This window comes from Chrysochloris asiatica, unplaced genomic scaffold (assembly GCF_000296735.1).
Source record: "Chrysochloris asiatica unplaced genomic scaffold, ChrAsi1.0 scaffold00012, whole genome shotgun sequence".
Taxonomy (NCBI): Eukaryota; Metazoa; Chordata; class Mammalia; order Afrosoricida; family Chrysochloridae; genus Chrysochloris; species Chrysochloris asiatica.
In genome coordinates this window covers 32130616-32151770 of record NW_006408530.1, presented here as the reverse complement: position 1 = coordinate 32151770, position 21155 = coordinate 32130616, and the positions used below count along the sequence as shown (strand labels likewise).

General features: G+C 36.5%; 1 protein-coding gene across 2 annotated transcripts in view; it reads left to right on the top strand.

Annotated features, from left to right (window-relative positions):
* Positions 1–21155, top strand: part of RAB3GAP1 (RAB3 GTPase activating protein subunit 1 (catalytic)) — a 132497-nt gene that overhangs the window by 65079 nt on the left and 46263 nt on the right. For both annotated transcript variants that reach the window (XM_006834583.1, XM_006834582.1), the window contains exons 10-17: positions 95–163; positions 2019–2092; positions 3459–3551; positions 3872–4041; positions 7800–7889; positions 9694–9866; positions 10543–10597; positions 10904–11266. In XM_006834583.1, the coding sequence (XP_006834646.1) occupies positions 95–163; positions 2019–2092; positions 3459–3551; positions 3872–4041; positions 7800–7889; positions 9694–9866; positions 10543–10597; positions 10904–11266 (1087 nt within the window). The remainder of the gene's footprint in view (positions 1–94; positions 164–2018; positions 2093–3458; positions 3552–3871; positions 4042–7799; positions 7890–9693; positions 9867–10542; positions 10598–10903; positions 11267–21155) is intronic.

Genomic DNA, 21155 nt, shown 5'->3' with positions numbered 1-21155 from the left:
TAACATATTGTCATTTATTAATTGTTCTTTATAGAAATGATTATTAATCAGAGATTATATACATTTTAAAGCTTTCATGTTTTGGGTATTTTAGTGAACTTCATTTAGCAACGACGTGGCCTCACCTGACTGAAGGGATAATTGTGGATAATGATGTTTATTCGTAAGTATGAGTAATACATTAAGATGCCTAGTTGTTAGCAATTTTCCTTTTTTTTTTATTACCAGTTTCTGAAAGGTTGATTCCTTTTTCTATTTTTAAATGTCACTTTTTAGACAGATTAAACTATTTTAGAGCATTTTAGGCTGCTGATTTTCAGGCTGAATCTATAGGTAATGAACAATCTGAATCTTAGTTGGTTTCAGGAAAGATAATTCTAAGCAGTTTCAGATTCAGTATATAATCCTGTTTGAACTCTTCTTAGATGATCAGAAGCATTTCATGAAGTGCTTATCAAGAAATGATGACAATCAGAATGTGCTAGAATAATATTTCATCATCTGATACAGTAAATAATAAACTGTCTACATTATATATTTCTATGCTATGGATCCTGGTGTGGTGCTGTAGGGTTGGTTTGAACCACAAGGTCAGCAGTTCACTGTCACGAGTCCCTCTTTGGAAACCCTTTACTGGGTCTCTATGAGTCAGAACTGACTTGACAGCATTTAAAAAACAATGTGCTGTGGAGACAACTTGAAATTTACAGCGAGAATTGTTTAGGAAGAATATGGAGAAAAGAAAAAAAAGAATATGGAGAAAGAGGAAAGAGGAAGGCAATTTACACTATTTCTGATGTTTGATATAAAACGAGAAATAAAGAATGTTTTCTTTTCATAGTTAAAATAAATCTGTGGTAAGTGCTGCTGATAATAAAAATAACATGAATACTCAAAATTAGGTAATTTGGACAGGCACATAGAATTAAGCAGAATACTGGTGTGGTGCTGTAGGTTAATCACTGGACTGCTAACTACAGGGTCAGTGGTTCAGACCTTGGAAACCCTGTACAGGTTCGCTGTGAATCAGAACTGATTCGTTGGCAGTTAACAACAAAAACACAGCAGTAAGCAGACTGCCTATAATCCCATCACTTAAAAAGTATACAGTTAATATTTTGGCATATGTCATTTACATTTTAAATTTATGTGTTTATTTTATTCATTTAATGTATCATTTTATATCTCTTATGCCAATAAATTTAGATCTCGTCATTTTTTAATAGCTGCATAGAATTTTACTAAATGTTTACATTATGAACTATTTGATAAAATAGGACATTTTTATCTTGTGTAAAATTTTGTAGTCTCTATTTTGATTGATGTTGTTGTTGCTAAGTGTTGTCGAGTTGGTTCTGACTCATAGCGACCATGTATAGGGTTTCCGAGGAGTGGCTGGTGAGGTTGAACTGCTGACCTTGTGATTGAAACCGGCCTTGCAGTCTAGCACATTAGCCAACAGCACCACACCAGGACTTGATAGTGATATGAAAAACAAAATTTAAGATAATTAAGTATAATTGCTATTTCTCACTTCTTTTTTATAATTCTTAAAATGTTACCCACTAATTGTGTTCCATGGAGTTGATTCCAATTCAGAATAACCACCCTATGCCACTAGAGTAAGACTTTCCCGTAGGGTTTTGGATGTAATGTACAGGAGCAAACTACCAACTCTTTTCTCCTGTGAAGTGGCTAGTGGGTTCAAACCTCTGACCTTTCAGTTAGCAGCAGAGTGCAGTTAGCCATTGCACCACCAGAGTGCCTTTATGCTCTCATTATCAGTATCTTTTGCATCTTGTGCATATTTTTTGATCATTTTGTTTTTGCTGTTAGACTTTTTTATCTAAGAAATTTCATTTCTTAAGATCTTTTTTTAAACTTAAAATATACCTAGAAAGCAGTGAGTTTAAGAGAAGCAAAATGGACTTCTTTTTGTATATATTTTCATTAGACTATACTTTGATACTTACAGATTGTCATAAGTAGAACCTTAAGTCTATCCTTTTACATTTTAGTGATTTGGATCCTATTCAGGCTCCCCATTGGTCTGTTAGAGTCCGAAAAGCTGATAATCCTCAGTGTTTGCTAGGTAAGATATATTTCTTTTCTGGTTCAGATTGTGGATCCACCAGCTTGGGCAGTTTACTTAACCTCTTCAAGTCTCAGTGTTTCTGTTAGTTAAAGTGGAGATAATAATAGTAGATACTTTTCAGGGTTGTTATGAGGATCAAATGGTATTATGTATTAGCAACCACAGCAACATGTGTGTCTGTGGTATCACACTTAACAGTGTCTATATCATAGTAAATGCTCAATAAAGATTTCTATTGTTTTAGCCACCCATTCATTAAATTTACTAAATTTCTTTTCCTGATTCCTTATTGTTCCTCAGCTACTGTCTTCTGTGATAATTGCAGAACATTTAAGAATTAAAATTATTCTCATTTTGAGTTATTGTTTCATGATCTCACCCTACCTCTTTGACTAATTTATATGACTAATTTACAGGATTTTACTATGTCATAGGAAAAAGCTCTAGCTTTATTTTGATCTATTTGGTGAATTCTAAAACTTAGGTGTACTCAGTAACTTGAATTCTCTAATAATTTTTGTATGGATGATTCTTTTCGTTTAGCTTTAATTTTTGTATACACCTACTTCATTACAGGTCCGTAGAAATATTGTATTCTTTACCACCTAATAGTGACACAAAGTGTTATCATTAATAGGTCACTGAAGCTGAAATAACTTCAACCTACATGATTTCTGAATTGTGTAGAAACGTATCAATGTTTACTTTTTATTTTTTAATGCTTGTATGATATTTGGGGAAAGAAAATACTACACGTATGTAGGAAATGTTCTTGTTTGGAGTCCTGGTGTGTCACTGTAAGGATAATGCACTGGACTGCAAGGTCAGTTTGAACCACAAGGTTGATAGTTCAAACTCACTAGCTACTCCTTGGAAACCCTATAGAGGGTCGCTATGAGTCGGAACTGACTTACCCACACTTAACAACAACAACATTCCTGTTATTTATAGAACTTCATGAAAATAGATACTACTTGCCTCACTGTGTCATACAGTAAGTGCTTAATATTACTAGGTACATTTTCTTTCTTTTCTTTCATTCTCTAAGGAATTCTAAGGGTTTTTGTTTGTTTTTTAATATCTTGGAACATGGAGAAAAAGGAAGGAAGAGAAAAACTGCCTTAAAAATAAATTGCTGGCTTCTCAGGTAGAAAAATTGAATAGTTTGTTTTTCTGCCATATCTTAAGTTAGTAACTTTTGTAAAAGTATGTGCACTAGCTGCTCCTTGGAAACCCTATCCAGGGTCGCTATGGGTCGGAACCGACTCGATGGCACTTCACAACAACAACAACGTGTAATTTACATTATAGGAATGATTTCTTTCTGTTAATTGTCAAAATATGTAACTTGTTTTCTCTGTAGGTGATTTTGTCAGTGAATTTTTTAAAATCTGTCGTCGAAAGGAGTCAACTGATGAGATTCTTGGACGATCCCCTTTTGAGGAAGAAGGAAGAGGTGACCTTATTTTTTTTAAAAGTCACTTTCAAATACATAATCCCTTTTTCTTTAAGGTTCTTTCCACTAAAGCTTTATAATGTTTTGAAAAGCACAGTTTACAGGTTTATCATGTAGTCCCTTGGGGAGAAATAACTTGTATGAAACTTTTGTCACTCATGCTTACAAATAAAGCTGACCATATTAAAATTTTAGTTTTGAGACCATGTAACATTAGTAAAAAAGAGTGGCTGAAATATTCATACAATCGTTAATTTACTCATAACTTTAACCTGCTCATGCAGATGATATCATCTTTATTCATTCTACTCTTTTTATAGAAATTACTGATATCACTCATGCTTTGTCAAAGTTGACAGAGCCAGCACCAGTTCCAATTCATAAATTATCAGTTTCAAACATGGTACATACTGCAAAAAAGAAAATACAAAAACACAGAGGCGGAGAAGAGTCACCACTGAATAACGACGTCCTCAATACTATTCTGTTGGTAAGTTATTGCAGTGTCTTTTTATGGCTGTGTTTATAATCATTTATTCATTATATATTAAATCCCTTCTATGTGGCCAACACTGAATTGGGAATATAAAATAAGCAAATAAAACAGTCTCTGTATTCGGTTCCCATGGTAGTAAGAAGAAGAAAGTAAACCAGTAGTTAAAATACTATATGTGGTCCTTGTGGGAATTCTGGTAGAAAGGTTGTGAGAACACAGTAGAAGATGCAACTGTCTGTTTGGGCAGTGGGGATCAGGGAAGGTGTAATAAAGAGACACACTTGAGCTGAATCATGAAGGGAAGGCTTTAGCAGAAGGTTGATATAATCAGAATTGTATTTTTGAAATCTTCCTTAGAAAGCAAGTAAGAGAAAGGTGTATAATGAGGACTAGAGGAGGAAAGAGATATAGATCTGGGGTGGCATCTGGGTATAATATTGTGGGACCTGCCCAGATTTGGAGCCATGCTTGTTGTTGTTAAGTGCCATCGAGTCAGTTCTGACCCACAGTGACCCTGTATAGGGTTTCCAAGGAGCAGCTGGTGATCTTGAACTGCCGACCTTGCAGTTCAAATGGCTTTGTAGTCTAGTGCATTAACCCACAGCTCCACACCAGGTCTCCTTAATCCTAACCTACTGCTTTACTTTGAATAAGTCATTTAGCTTCATTTAGCTCATCTGTGATATGAGCAAATCTAATAAAACCTTATGAGATTTTTGTGAGTATTAACTGAGCTTCTGTTGCAGCCTGGCATGTAATAAACCTTTGATAAATTATAACTATCCTTATATTGGAGTCCTGGTGTGGCGCTGTGGATTAATGCGCCAGACTACAAAGCCGTTTGAACTGCAAGGTCGGCAGTTCAAGCTCATCAGCTGCTCCTTGGAAACCCTGTACAAGGTCGCTATGGGTCAGAACCGACTCTACAGTACTTCACAACAACCACATTGTTTTATTATTGCATTTGTGATTTTACATCTGACAATTTGTGCATTAAGAAATCCTGGGGAAAACTCTCAAAAGTAGTGTAAAGAAAAGAATACTGGATTTCAAAACTTATATAAACAAGACTCTTAGCTCTAATTTTAGTTTCTATATCTGTAAGATGTGTATACATATTAGCTCATGTAGTACTACTGGGGCTTGGCACACATTGTTGTTATGTGCCGTGGAGTTGGTTCCGACTCATAGCGACCCTGCACAGGGTTTCTGAGGCTGTTAATCTTTACGGGAGCAGAATGCCTCATCTTTCTCCCACAGAGCAGCTAGTAGTTTCGAACTGCTGACCTTGCGGTTTGCAGCTCGATTCGTAACCACTACGCTACCAGAGCTCCTTTGGCACACATTAGTTCCTCTAATTAAAAAAAAAATCTGTTGAGCATGTTTTGTATTATGTGTAGTAAGCACTAAAGTGCACCTGACCCAAATGATGGTATTTTTATTGGCCTCATGTGCATTTGAAAGTTGGACAGTGAATAAGGAAGACATAGAAGAATCTATGCTTTTGAATTGTGGTATTGGTGAAGAATATTCAAAGCACCGTGGACTGCTAGAAAACACAAATTGATCTTTGAAAAAGTACAGCAGCAATGCTCCTTAGATGTGAGGATGATGAAACTTTGTCATTCAAACATTGGATGTGTTGTCAGGGACCAGTCCCTGGAGAAGAACATCATGTTTGGTAAAGTGGATGGTCATCAAAAAGGAAGACCTCTAATGAGATGGATTGATACAGTGGCAGAAACAATGTGCTCAAACATAACAATTGTAAGGATGGCACAGCTCTGGGCAGTGTCATTTTGTTGTGCATAAGGTCACTATGATTCAGAACCCGTTTGACAGCACCTAATAACAACATGTAATAAATTAATAGTGGTTTCTGGTGTGGCGCTGTGGGTTACAGCACTGGACCGCAAGGTCGGTCTGAACAAGGTCAGAGGTTCAAACTCACCAGCTGCTCCTTGGAAACCCTATAAGTCAGAACCAATTGTACAGCACTTAACAACAACCAAGAAAACAATTAGGAGGAGCAGTGGTAAGAGGACTGAAAATAAATTTTTGTAGAAAAGATTCTTTTTTAAATATGCATGCTATAACAGTCCACACTGACAGTATTCTACATTGCACTTTAGTGAATAGCAACTGGAATATTAAAAGTTCATGGTGACCATCTAAAGTGCAACTATTGATCTCTGCTTGTCCAGAGGAAAGATGAGTAATGAAAATCAAAACAATTAGCCCAGTGGATTATTGGACCATGTGATGAACATCGTGAATATCTATCTCCACAACCCTGAGACCAGAAGAACTAGTTGGTGCCTGGCTACCACTACCAGCTCTTCAGAAAGGAATCACACTAGAAGGTCCTGGGTAGAGTGGGAGAAAATGTGGAACAAAACTCAAAATCATTAAAAAGGGTAGGCTTGCTAGATAGATGGAGAGTGGTGGAACCCGAGACTATGATTCTTGGTCACCCTCTAGGTCTGGGAGTAAACCCACGTCTGTGGCTCAAATTTCAACCAAGCAATAGATAGATATTTAGGGGGACCACATACACTAGGGAGGTATGAACACCACAGAATGATCAACCATTCAAGATCATGAGGACAGCATTTCGCCTGAGGATAAAATTCAGAAGGGAGGGGAAAGAAGAAGGATTGGAAATAAACACAGGTAGGAAGGGGGATAAGTGATGTTACACTGAGGGGATTCCAGTCATATGTGAAATGAAGTCCATGATTTGTTCACTGTAGAACTGATGATCTGCTCTGTAAACTTTCGTTCAGTTCACTAAGTTTTTTTTCAAAAAGCAAGGGAAGATTTACGTAACATTGAGTAGCAGTTGTGAGTTGTGGGTAAGCTGTAACTTATACACTCATAACTTGGAGACTTTACTGAGAAAAAAATGATGTTGAATTATTTTCATTGGACATATTAGGACCAAAATGCATATTTATTGGGTGTAGAATTTATTTCACAGCATTGTCATTTTTTTGGTATTTTGGACAAGAGGACCTTAATAAACACTGACCTGCAAAAAATAAAAATAAAAAAAAATTGCTTTCATGGAAATTTTATTTAAATTACATAATTCAGTTAATATATACTGAAATTACCCCATACACACACACACATCCCAATTCTGTGTTCATTAGAAACTTCTATAGGGGCACCAATTTACAACTTTGAGTTATTTAGAATGACTGAGTAATTAATTACACAAACAGAGGACCAGAGTGACGAGAAGTTATTAGCACCATTCCCACTGCCCCACCGTCCACACATATAAACAGAAGCCATATGCAAAAGATTCACTGGACAATACAATGCTGCTTTCTACTCTCTAGGGGTCTCTAGTAAAATATGGGTCTGGAACATGGTGCCAGTCAGAGTGTCATGAACATTATGGGTATTTAATTTTTTGACTTTCTAATAATGCTTTTTAAAATTTTCATGGCCCTGGTGAGCATAAAGAGAGATTATGTTTACATTCTGTTTAGCTGCAGCATCACATGGTTTCTTTACTTTCAAGAAAAATCTGATTTTTTTTTGAAATTATTTAGTCATTGAAACCCTGTGTGTTTTTTAAAGAAATGTAGAAACCATTTGTGATCATGCAGAACCACCTGGCCAGTGCAGTAGGGCTATTGCCATTGTTTTAGTAGTGAAACTTGTAGGAAATTAAATAATATTGTATACATTAACAAAATAAGACACATGGTATAAAACATGAATATTTTTCTTTTCCCAAGTTCCTATTCCCTGATGCTGCATCTGAGAAACCAGTAGATGCAGCTCCTTCAGCAGATCACAATAAGCCGCTGACCGAGAGTGAAGAATATGTAAGCTGATTTCAGTTTGAATTTCTAGGGGCTTGCTGTATTTCTAATTTAGTAGCATGAGTATTTTCATTTAAATAACACCTTAGGAAAATTGAGTAGAGATTATGGTTTTTACTCAGGTAACCAGTATCCTGTTATATTACATTGGCATAGATATTTTGATTAGCAAGAATTTTTCTGGAAGCAATGAAAAAATACCAATGTAATGTGAATTGTAGGATTTCCCTCCTTTTAGAGTTTTGTGAAATTATCAAATTGATATTATGCAACAAAAACTCTTTCCTATATGTACAAATTAGAAAGTGAATAGAAAAGTGCTGTCGAGTCAGTTGCAGCTCATTGAGACCCTGTACAGACAGGGTTTAGCACCTTGTGCTTGGAGTGCAGTAGAAAACTATAATAAAGTAAACTGTGAAGTTGTCATGTTCTCTTATTCAGATCTTTGGTAAACGGAGAAATGAGAGACTAATTAACATGTAGAGCTATACCAAGCTGTGTACCAGTAATTGTGGTTGGAAAGTAGATTTCATGTAGTAAGAGGAGAAACAGAGGCTTTTATATTTTTAGTTTTTATATTGGCCTGGTTTTGTTTTAGTCTGTGGGAAGTTTTTTGCTTGGTTTTACAGCAACCTTGTACTCCTTTTGTAATTAACAGAGTTTTAAAACAACATATAAAACCTGGAATAAATCTTAATTACTCCACAGAAGAAAATTGAAAGTTGTAAAGTTAGCTTCATCAAACTACTAAACTGTGTGGTTTTTTTTTAAACTTTTGATTATTCACTTTTATTTTGACAGAGTTCAAATAGCAAGATAAGATAGATATAATGTCAAGGTTTAGGACACTTACAGTGCAGTGGTGCTATGGGCTAAGCATTGGACTGGTAACCTCAAGGTCACTGGTTTAAACCCACCAGCTGCTCTGCGGGAGAAAGCTGAGGTCATTTGCTCCCTTAAAGATTTATAGTGACAACCTTTGTAGGGTCACTGTAAGGTGGAATTGACTTGATAGCAATGGGCATGGGTTTTACATTCCTGTTAAGTTTCCCTCAAGGGAGTGCTACTACTTCATTTACTTGGGTATTTCGCTCAAACACTTCAGGTAGTTCAGGTATATATCTCCTGTTGAAACACAAAGCACCTGGAACTTGCTAATTGGAATCGTTTCGTTGCAATAATTACAATCTCCTCCATGCGTCATCATTCAACAGTGTTTGTTTCCATTCCTTTGGTTTTTATGGGGGGTGGGTTGGGGTAGGGTTGGGGAGATGTGCACAGAAACACTCAGGAATATATAATAATTTAAACAACCAGAGGGCACATTCTGCAAGTCTGCGTCCTGGCCACCAGCACTCAGTCCCTCTCATACCATGAATCTAGTCCTCAGCGGGTCCCTCTCGCCATGTCCTCATCTCTGTCTCCATCTCTGGTGTCGCTGCTTCTCTGGATAGGGTCCCACATTCCACTTGTGCCCTTTATCCTTGATGGTCCTAGGGTCCTCTATTTCGGGACTGTAAGATTAACTACTACCCCATTTTTGTTGCAAAAACTTTTAACTTCACAGTTACGACAGTTGCCAATTAGTGATATAAACTATTACTTTTTTAAACCCTAGCAGGAATCTTGAAAACATGGAACTGCCCAAGAACAATTTAGATAGTAGGGAAATAGACATTTGATAAAAGCTAGTTGGGGTGTAGGATAAGTTAATTTTAGTAGTCAAATCTCTTTATATATTTACTGATTATACATGTAAATACATTGTTAACAAGTTTTGCTTTGCTTTTTTTTGGGTTCAATTTAGAATCTCTACAATCAGTTCAAATCTGCACCATCTGACAGTTTAACATACAAATTGGCTTTGTGTCTTTGTATGGTCAATTTTTATCATGGAGGGTTAAAAGGAGTAGCACATCTCTGGCAAGAATTTGTTCTTGAAATGCGTTTCAGATGGGAAAACAACTTTCTGATTCCAGGGTAATAATTTTCATTCTCAATTCTTTAAATGGAGTTTTTATTTTTTAGCAGATGTTGTCCTTTGGCCCATTAACTAGCTTCTTCTGGGAAATATATACTAAAAATATAATAAGAAACTTAGAGATGATTTATGTATATACAGAGGTAGTCACTGCAGCTAATTTATAGTAGGCAAAGAAAATATAGAGTAAACCAAAATATCCAACAGTAGAAGAATGTTTAAATAAATTATGATATATTTTTTATAATGGAATATTTTGGAACTATTGGGAACTTGTTTCCCAAAATCTTTAACAGTACAGAAAATATTTAATGTTTTTAGTAAAGTACAGTGTTGCATAAACAGAATATTTTAAGTTATGCTACAATGTATGTATGGAAAAAAGATTAGGAAGAAGTGGAGCCAGTTGTTACCAAAGGTTTGTTTAGGTGAAGAATCTATAATGCTTACTGTTGGTAGCTTATGGGCAAGGAGGACAAAATAAAAGTGATTAATGACTTTATCTTTTAGTCTTAATTTGATTCCTTAGTACAACTTAGTTACTTTACTTCTATACATCTAGTTTTGATTTTTCATCCATATGACTGAAACTTTATAGCAATTTGAAAAATATGCATATATGAAACAATTTTACTAAAACTAAAGATTTCCTTTCCTACTACATTTATTTGATAGTTTAGCAAGTGGACCTCCAGACCTAAGATGTTGTTTACTACATCAGAAACTACAGGTAAAGATTTCCTAATGCCAGTATATAAATGTGATCTTGATTTAGTCTGAGCTTTTTAAATACTTAACTGTAATAGTAGATCATACTCTATTCTCACTGTGCTGCTGTAGCTTACTTATGTTGTTGTTGTTAAGTGCTGTTGAGTCGATTCCGACCCATAGCGACCCTGTATATAGTTACTCTCATTTATGAGAAGATCCTGAGAAGGAACAGAGAATAAACATTATCTTTTCAATGCATGGAGAGTTTTCTGGGTTCTTTTTTAAATGTTAACTGATTTAAATATAAATGTATTATTTTTTTAAGATGTTAAATTGCTGCATTGAAAGAAAGAAGGCACGTGATGAAGTGAAAAAGACAGATAATACAACTAATACGTATCCAGGAAATTCTGGAAAAATCGGAGACCAGTTGGGGTCAGATAATCTGAAAGACACAGATAAGGAAAAAGGGGAGGTGGGAAAATCTTGGGATTCCTGGAGTGACAGCGAAGAAGAGTTTTTTGAATGCCTAAGTGATACTGAAGACCTTAAGGGGAATGGACAGGAGAGTAACAAGAAAGGAGGACCTAAGGACATGGTAAATTTAAAACCAGAAGGACGTCTCCTTCAGCATGGGAAGCTCACACTTCTGCATAATGGAGAACCTCTCTACATTCCCGTAACCCAGGTAGGACATGAGTGAGCTTTTAAACTCTATAATTTTCTTGTTTTATTGTTTCTGTAACCTTAATCTAGTTGGAAATTGCTTTGTGTAGGGGAAATTCTTTAGAAAGTCTGGCCTAAAGATTTAAGAATTGAAATTTGTATAAACACTGGGGCTCTTACGATACACTATTTCTAATTTGAGAAATGTTTTGAAGTCATAAGTAGATAGTAACTCATTGTGTAAAAGGTGATCTATTACTGCATAAACTGATGAGTACTCAGGTTTAAAAACAAAATCCTAAAAACATTTCAATTCATTTTTATCAGTTAAAAATGTGATTAAAGCCATTTTACAACAGTAAGTAGAATAGCAGTAATTCGACCCATAAGGTAGGTGTTTTGCTTTTTTTTTTTAATATTTTATTGTGAATTATGTGATAGTTTACATGGGAGAACATTAGCTTTACATTTATCCTATCGTATATCGTTTCATTACCATGGTTATAATCCCCTCCACACATCATCAACCAACCAAAGGGTATACCCTGGAATCCTGCTCCCTGCTCTCCCTCTCTGGGTCTAGAGTCCCCAGCCGCTCCATCTCTCCACGTTGTCATGACTGTTTCTCTGGGTAGAGTTTCGCACTCCACTCTTCTCCCTTGATGGTTCCAGGGACTTCGGCTCCTGGACATTGTCAGTCGCTCCCCCCTTTTGCTGCAAAACATCCACCTTTACATTTCCAACCCTCGCAGTCAGTCCTGATAATAGTTGTTCACCATTTATCATAAGGTACCAGGTGGTTTATTTTTGCATAAGTGAGACCTGAATATATTTTTATTGTGAAAAATTCTGTCTAGTTGAAGTTAAAGCTACCACCCACTAATCCAACTTTCATCTCATCAAGTAATTGCTTTTATCAATTTGGATAAATTTTGTGTATCTATTTCTTTTCATCAGTGTGTATACCATGCATATCAATAAGTAGTTTTATGGATTTTTGTATATTGTTAATTGGTATACAGCTTATTCTTAATTTGTCTTGAAGATCTTTGTGTGTCATTGTTACTAGAGCTACTTCATTTCTCTTTTAATTGCTGTATAATAGCCCGTACTAGAAGTGTCATGGTTTAACATCTCCCTCTTGAGAACACACGGTGTTATTTGCATGTTATACTGCTATAATAGTACTTTTTGTGTTTACATGCGAGTGTTTCTCTAAAAAGGATAATAAGAAATGGAACTACTAGGTGACCCAGTAGAAGTTACCAAATTGCCCTTTAAAAAGGCTTCACTTATTTTGCACTCACATCCATGGATTGGTAGTTGGAAAATAAGGCCTTGTTGATAGAAATGGGGCCAGACATCACTTGATAAAATTTTGTAAAACCAGCAATTAATTCATTGCAAATACATTATTCAACAACATACACATGAACTTCACTGGATGAAATTCACAGGAATCCAATCAACTATATGTATGAAAGGAGATGATGAAGAAGCTCAGTAACATCAGTCAGAACAAGGCAGTTAATGGTCTGTACCTGTCTGTGAAACACCCCTTTAACTGTTCATGTGCAAGTTCAAGCTGAAGCTGACCAGAATTAAAGTAAGTCCACAAGAACCAAAATGCAGCCTTAAGTATGAGGGGAAGGCAGGATTGGGCAGTATTCCATTCTGTTGTACATAGGGTCAACTATGAGTTGGAACCAACTCACAACACCTAAAAACAACAGCATCAGCAAAATATTGAATGATGCAAGAAGCATCAAAAGGAGATAAAAGGAACACACAAAGTCACTCTACCAAAAAAGTTGGTAGACACTCAACCATTTTAGGAGGTAGTGTGTGATGAATAACTAATGGTGTCGAAGAAGTCCAAACTGCACTGGAGGCATTGGCAAAAAACAAGGCTCCAGAAATCAACAGAATTGAGATGCTCCAACAAAGGTATGTTACACTAGAAACACCCATTCATGTGTGCCAAGTAATTGAGAGACAGCTACTTGGTTTACCAGCTGGAAGATATCTGTATTTGTACCCATTCCTAAGAAAGGTTATCCAAAGTAATGTGGAAATTGTCAAGTAGTGTCATTAATACCACTCACAAGTAAAGTTTTGCTGAAGATAGTTCAAAAGTGGTTGCAGTATTACTTAGAAAGCACACTGGCAAGAAATTCAAGCCAGATTCAGAAGAGGACCTGGAATATGGAATATCATTGCTAATGTCAAATGGATCTTTCCTGAAAGCAGATACCAGAAAGATGTGTTGTGTTGACAATGCAAGTACATTCAACTATGTGGATCTTAACAAATTATGGATAACATTGTGAAAAGTGAGAATTCCAGAACACTTCATTGTGCTCATATGGAATCTGTACATAGACTAAGAAGCAGTTGTTTGAATAAACAAGGGGATGTTGGTGGACAAAGGATATTGACTATACCAGGGACTGCTTGAAGAATGAATAAATCTGGCTTGGAAAAAGTACAGCTGGAAGATCCTTAGAAGCAAAGATTGCAAGTCTTTGTCTCTCAGATACTTTCAGCATCTTATCAGGAGGGACCAATCCCTGGAGAAGGACATCACGCTTGAGTAAAGTAGAGGGTCAGAGAAAAAGAAGAGTACTTTCCATGAGGTGGATTGACACAATAGGTTTAACAATGGGCTCAAACCTAGCCATGACTGTGAGAATGGCGCAGATCCAGGCAGTGCTTCATTCTGTTGTACCTGGGGTTGCTATAAGTCAGAACCTATTCAATTACACCTATCAACAAGAACAGCATCCATGGTGAGCATAAGAGTAAGGGAATAACCATTCTGTCCTAACTTTCTTCTTTCCCTTTCTTCCTTCCACAAATATTGAGTGCCTTACATGAGGGGTCTTCGAAAGTCTTGTAGGAAAATTCCATTTTCTCTTCATTTTATTTTTTCAAGAAGATTTTGAAGCCCCTGCATGTATATCGATCACTGTTCTACACCTTAGAAATTGTATAGCAGAGTAGATGGAGAAACTCTTACACACGTGGCACTGAGTAGACATTTAATTTCTTATCATCAAATAATGTTACTAATAAGTTTTTGCCAGTATAATGAGACAGGTTTATCTTAGTATTTTACATTGTTTCCCTGATTTTATTTATCCAAGCATTTTTTTTACATTTATTGCCCATTTTTTCCTATGAATTGCCTACCAGTTTTGGGTGCTTTTTTGTTTTAGTTGCTTTCCTTTTCTTAGGCATCTTGGTGGTACTGTGAGATAAGCACTGGACTGCTAACTGCAAGATCAGCATTTCAAACCCAACAGCCTTTGCATAGGAGAAAGATGAGGCTTTCTGATCCTGTAAAGGTTATAGCCTCGGAAACCTTTCACAAGGTTGCTGTGAGTCAGAATTGACTTGATAGCAGTGGGTTTGGTGGTTTTCTCCTTTTATAACTAATGTGCAAGAATTCTTCATATTTTAGATACAAATCCTATGTTATATTTACTATACATATTTTCTTAGTCATTTAAAACCATATTTTTATATATTGATATATAAATTAATACAGTTCTGTGCACAAATCTAAGGTATACAGATTGGTCATTTTTCATATGTGTATGCTCATTAATGATAACCAGATCAAAATATAGCAAGTTCCCAGGACATCCTAGGACAATGCTGATTAACAGAACTTTCTTTGAAGGTGAAATGTTCTATATTCCATATATCATACATGAAATTACTTATTGCCATTTTTCAAAAATGGATTGCCAGGCCTTTATTCCTAGTCAGTCCTAATCTGGAAGCTCTGCTGAAACCTCTCCACACCATGGGTGTGACCCTACTGATATTTGAATGCCAATAGTGTAGCTTCCAGCATGATAGAAACACTTTAAAACTGTCATAATATGACAAATTGACAAATAGCTGCTGGGACCGCTGTCAAACACATAGAGAACTGTAGACTCTCAAAAGTAAAGCTAGTTATTCAGTATAAATCATAATGTTTACACACAGTTAAGGTGTACTGTGAGCCCTTTTTATAAAGTTTCTAGATGCCAGTCATGGATCAACATTGTAAGTGGACTTTTCTTAAGGATAGCAGTAACAGACCTACTATGTTAATGTTTTTCTGCACCTTTGCTGTTGGCAGTCATTTAGATTTTTTCTTTCTAGTAGGTATATAGTAGTATCTGTTTTTTCCTGGTGAACAATCATGTTGAGCCATATACTGCCCCATTTAGATATCATCTTTCTTAAAGTACTTGTTGGAAGCCTTTTTCTACCTTTTAAATAATACTTGCCTTGTTTTCTTATAAGGAGCTCTGGTAGCACAGTGGGTTTTCTTATGATTCTAGGAAATCATTCATTGTGGATATCATTCCTTTTCAAATATATGAATTGTAAATGTTTTCTCCTACTCTGTGAATTGCCTATTCCTTTTCTTTTTTTTAATATTTTATTGAGAATTGAGTGAAGGTTTACAGGGCAGATCATCAATTTCCTACCTGCACTATGAGCTAACAGTATTTACGTCTGTTACCTTTTTTTTTCAATATATATACACGTACCACATTAAAAATCTGCATTAAGTGTCCAAAAGGCACATTTTGTAAGCAAGCTTCCTGCCCTCAGGCACTCTGCCTTTCTCAGTCCATGAGCCTATAGTCAGTCCTCTCCTACTCTGTTTCTCTAAGCTATCGCCTCTGCTGCCATCTCTGTTGTTACTGCTTCTCTGGTTAGGATCCCTCACTGCTCTCATGTTCTTCCCTCTTGATGATCCTAGGGTCCACCGTTCCTGACATGACAGGTTAACTGCTCCCTGTTAAGTTACACCTCTTTTATATGTACAGTTGTGACAATTGCCATTAGTCCTGATAACAGTTATTCACAATTGAATCATAAAATCTTAACTGCATCATCACCAGTCCCATCTGGACAAGAGCAAAACCATTCAGTGGAGAGTTTATTATTACCCCATCGTTTCACACTGACCATCCTCATGAAAGCTTATAAGCCAGCCACTTTGTGCATGTATAGCCCCCAATTTTGATAGCCTGAGTCTGAGTTGTCCATCCCTACCAACCCAGTGTACTGAGGCACTGAGGAGGCAAGCTTGATCCTTAATAGGAAGAATCCTTCCTTTTTGGCTGGAATTTTGAGCAACTTCATCCATAAGCAAAGGTTGAGTTTCATCAAGATGTAGCTATTTATGCTTCTTTCCTGTATCAAACTTCTTTATCTTCATCTGATCAAGTTCTGATCAGCAAGCCATTCCAGCTAGGTCAAATAAGTACTATCTGCAAGTTTGAGAGTTCTAGCTCACCTCCCACAACTTCAGACCAGCTAACCACATTAGTCTTAACTCTAGCCCCTAGTGGCTAGGTCAGTGTCCGTGGGCTTGCGAGTTTACCAAGCTTCCTGAACTTCAAACCAGCCAGCCCTTCCTCCTCTCTCTCATCTCAAGGTCATCGGGGTCTGTGCACCAGCCTGCGTCTTCACTGCTGCATATCCCCAACTTCCACTCACCAGTTGACCAGGGCAATCACCAGCGACCCTACAAGAGTGTGCGTTCCTTTTGGGTTTCATTCTTAGAAAGGGGTTTACACTGATGGGCTGACTTTTCTTGCCTGATGTCTCCAAAACAGACAGCTTGCTGGATATTGTGACAGCCAAACATTCTGCCTCCCCCCTCTTCTGGTCTATCTTTCAAGAAGTATCTGCTATTCCTCTAGCCTTTCCAGGTTTGTATGCCTGTCTTTTTTATTGGGAATGCCCCATACTCCACAAAGGCTTAACAAGAAGCCTGTTTTCCTGGGCACATTCTAGTATCCTTTTAGAGAATCCGATCAGTTATAGACAGAAGATGGGCTTACAAGCTTTCTGTAATCATATTTCCCAATATTCCTTTCCATCCCACTGAAATGTTTATATTGCAATAGTAGGTAGGGCAAACCAATATCCACAAAACAGTCAAGTACCTTAACATTATTTCCCCTCCTTTACCCATTCAGACTATGTCTCAATCCCTGTATCATAGAGCCCTGTTGTTCCAAGGCTGTGCATGGATCACAATCTACCTCTATCCCTATTTAACCCATGCATACCTCCCTAAGTCGCCCTCTGTCATCCCTGTTCATCTCCCCCCTCCCTTTGTGTGTATTGCCCTCCCCATCACCAGAGCTATCATGTGTCTGTCTCCCTAACCTATGAGTTACTGTCCTCTTCATCCCACCTCATAACAATCAAAAGAATTATTCTTTCGGTATAGAAATCTTTCTTAAGCTTTTATAATAATAGTCTTATGCAATATTTGTCCTTTTGTGCCTTACTCAGGATTATGTCCTCAAGGTTCATCCATGTTACGAGGTATTTCACAGTTTCATCATTATTCTTCTTGGTAGCTTAGTATTCCATTGTGTGTATGTAGCCAAGCTTGTTTATCCATTCTTCTGTTGACGGACACGTAGGCTGTCTCCATCATTTTGTTACCGTGAATAGTTGCTGCATTGAACATTGGTGTATATAAAATCTACTCACTTTCTGGCTCGTATTTGTGGCTATATACCAAGTAGAGGGATTGCTAGATCATAAGGCATTTCTATTTCCAGCTTACAGTCTATTTCCATTTTACAGTCCCACCAGCAATATTGGAGTGTCCCAATCTTTCCACACCCTCACCAGCGTGTATTGTCCTCTGCTTTTTTGAATTTAGCTGTTACTGCTGGTGTGAGATGATATCACATTGTTGTTTTGTTTGAGAGCTCTGGTGGCATAGTGGTTATGAGTTGGGCTATTAACCTTAAAGTCAGCGGTTCCAAGGGAGAAAGATGAGGCTTTCTGTTCCTGTAAAGATTTACAGCCTTGGAAATCCTATGCAGGGTTGCTGTGGGTGGGAACCAACTCAACAGCACTTAACGACAACAACAATGGCTAATGATAACGAACATGTCTTCATATGTTCGTTGGCTGTCTAAATGTCTTCCTTGGTGAAGTATCTATTCATGTCCTGTGCCCATTTTTTAATTGGATTATTTGTCTTTTTCTTGTACAGCTTTTGTAATTTCCTATAAATTTTAGAGATTAGTTAAACTTGCCTGATACATTGTTGCAAAACATTTTTTCTTAGTCTGTGGGCTCCCTTTTTATCCTTTTGATGAAATCTTTTGATGCACGTAAGTTTCTAATTTTTAGTATGTCCCAGTCATCTTTTTTGTCCTCTATTGTTTGTGTTTTTTGCCACATTTGATAGTCTATGTATGCCATGTATTAGAGTTTTTTTTTTTCATTGATGATCTTTATAGTTCTGGGATTTATAGTTAGGTCTTTAATCCATGTTGAACTAGTTTTGGTATATGGTGTGAGATACAGGTTTTGTTTTATTCTTTTGCAAATTGATTTTCAGTTTTGTCAGCACCATTTGTTGAAGAGAGTGTCTATTCCTCATTCAATGTATTTTGACTCTTTGTCAAAGATCAGTTTACTGTACTTGGATAGATTAACTTTTGGGTTCTCAATTCTGTTCCATTGATCTATGTATCTTTGATTGTACAAGTATTCTGCTGTTTTGACCACTGTGGCCATGTAGTAAATTTTGACATCAGGAAACGAGAGGCCTCCCACTTCTTAATCAGTGCTTAGCTTATCAAGTCTCTTTCCTTTCCAAATAAAGTTTGTGGTGGTTTTTTCCATCTCTTTAAAAAATGTTGTTGTTCTCCTTTTTAAAATTTATGTGGTGAATTATGTTGATTGCTTTTCTAATATTGAACCATCCTTGCATCCCTGTGTGAATTCTGCTTGGTCATGATGTGTTATTATTTCGTTGTTGAATTCTGTTGGCTAGGATTTTGTTGAGAATTTTTGCATCTATGTTCATGAGGAATATTACAGCTTTCTTTTTTTAGTGACACCCTTGCCTGGTTTTGGTATTAGGATTTTGCTTACTTCATAAAATGTATTAGGAAGTTTTCCATTCTTGTCTATGTTCTGGAATAGTTTGAGTAGAACAGGTGTCAGCTCTTCACTGAATGTCTGGTGAAATTCGCCAGTAAAGCCATCTGGGCCTGGACTATTTTTGGTTGGGACTTTTTTGATGACCTAATCATTTTCTTCTTTTGTTATCAGTCTGTTCATGTTTTCTGCTTCACCCTGTGTAAGTCATGTTTTTCTAAAAATGTATCCTTCTCCTCTAGATTTTCAAATTTGTTGAAGTACAACTCTTCATACTTTTATTATCCTTTTTATTTACATTGGTTCTATTATGATGTCACCCTTGTGGTTTCTTATGCACGTTATTCTCTCTCTTTTCTTTTGTTAGATTTGCCAGTGGTTTGTCAATTTTTTAAATCTTTTCACAGAACCAGCTTCGTTTTCTTATTTTTTCTATCGTTTTTATGTGTTCTGTCTTACTTATTTTTGCTCTAATCTGTATCATTCCATTTCTTCTGGTGGCTCTAGGTTTACTTTGTTTTTTTCTAATTATAGTAGATGTTGTGTTAATGTGTTGATCTGGGTTCTTTCTTCTTTTTTGGGATGTGTGCATTTATTGCAGTAAATTGTCCTCTCAGCACTGCTTTTGCTGTATCTAAAGGTTTGGTATGTTGTGTTTTCACTCATTTGTTTTCTAGGAATTTTTTTTATTTCATTTTTTATTTGTTCTACCCAGTAGCTTTTTTTTTTTTTCTTTTATCAAATTAAACCACAAGAGTCCTATCCCCGTCTCCTTTCATCAGCCCCGCCGAGACAGATTGGATACTATCAGTGGAGATTCTACCTTCCTTCGCACCCTCTGGATCTAAGCTCCCTCTTGAAAGCTTGTAAGCCAGTCACTTCTTGCCTTTGTAGCCAGATTCCCCCCAAACCCCCATTTTGGGTAGCCAATGTCCAAGATGCCCATCCCTGTCTACCCTGTGTATCGAGGTGGGAATGTTCCTTGTTGTAGAGATTTGTTACCTCTTTTGAGCTACTGCACCCATAGGTGTAGGTCAAGTTCATCAAATTGTATCAGATCACTCTTTTTTTTACCTCTTCTTTCTTCTAATTGAGTTCTGATCCCAGTAACTTTTAAGCAAGGTGTTCTTCAGTTTCCATGTGTTTGATTTTATTTCCTTGATCTCTCTATTGTTGATTTCTAATTTTATAGCATTGTGACCTGAGAAGATGCTTTGTAGTATTTTGATATGTTTAAATTTATTGAGATGTGCTTTGTGGCCTGACACATTGTTTTGGAGAATATTCCACGTGCACTGGAAAAGAATGTGTATTTTGCTGTTGTTGGGTTGAAAGCTTTGTACACATCTAAAAGGTCAAGTTGATTGATTGTGTTGTTTAGTTCCTCTATGTCTTTGTTGAGTTTTTTTCTGAATGTCCTGTCCTTTTTCAAAAGTGGTGTATTCAAATATTCCAGTACTGTAGAGTTGTCAGTTTCTTTCCTCAATTCTATTAGGGTTTGCATCATGTATTTTGAGGCTCTTTTGTTGGGAGCATAAGTATTTATTATGGTTATGTGTACTTGTTCAATTAACCCTTTAGCCATGAGATAATGTCCTTCTTTGTCTCTTATGCTAGTTTTTGCTTAAAGTTTATCAGAGATTAATATTGCCACTCCTGCTTGTTTCTGATTGCAGTTGGCATGATATTTTTTCCCCCATCCTTTAATTTTTATTCTTTTTTTGTCTTTGTGTTTTAAGAGTGTTTCTTATAGACAGCATATTCAAGGATCCTGTTTTCTTATCCATTTTGCTACTCTTTATCTCTTGACTGGTGTATTTAATCCATTGACATTCCGTTTAATTATTGGTAATTATGCATTAATTGCTGTTTGTTTTTTGTTGTGCTGCTGGTTTCTTTGTTCTGTATGCTTTCCTATATTGAGTTATTTTTTGTGTGTGCTTTTTCTTGTCAATTTCTTAATAGCTTTAGTGTTTCCA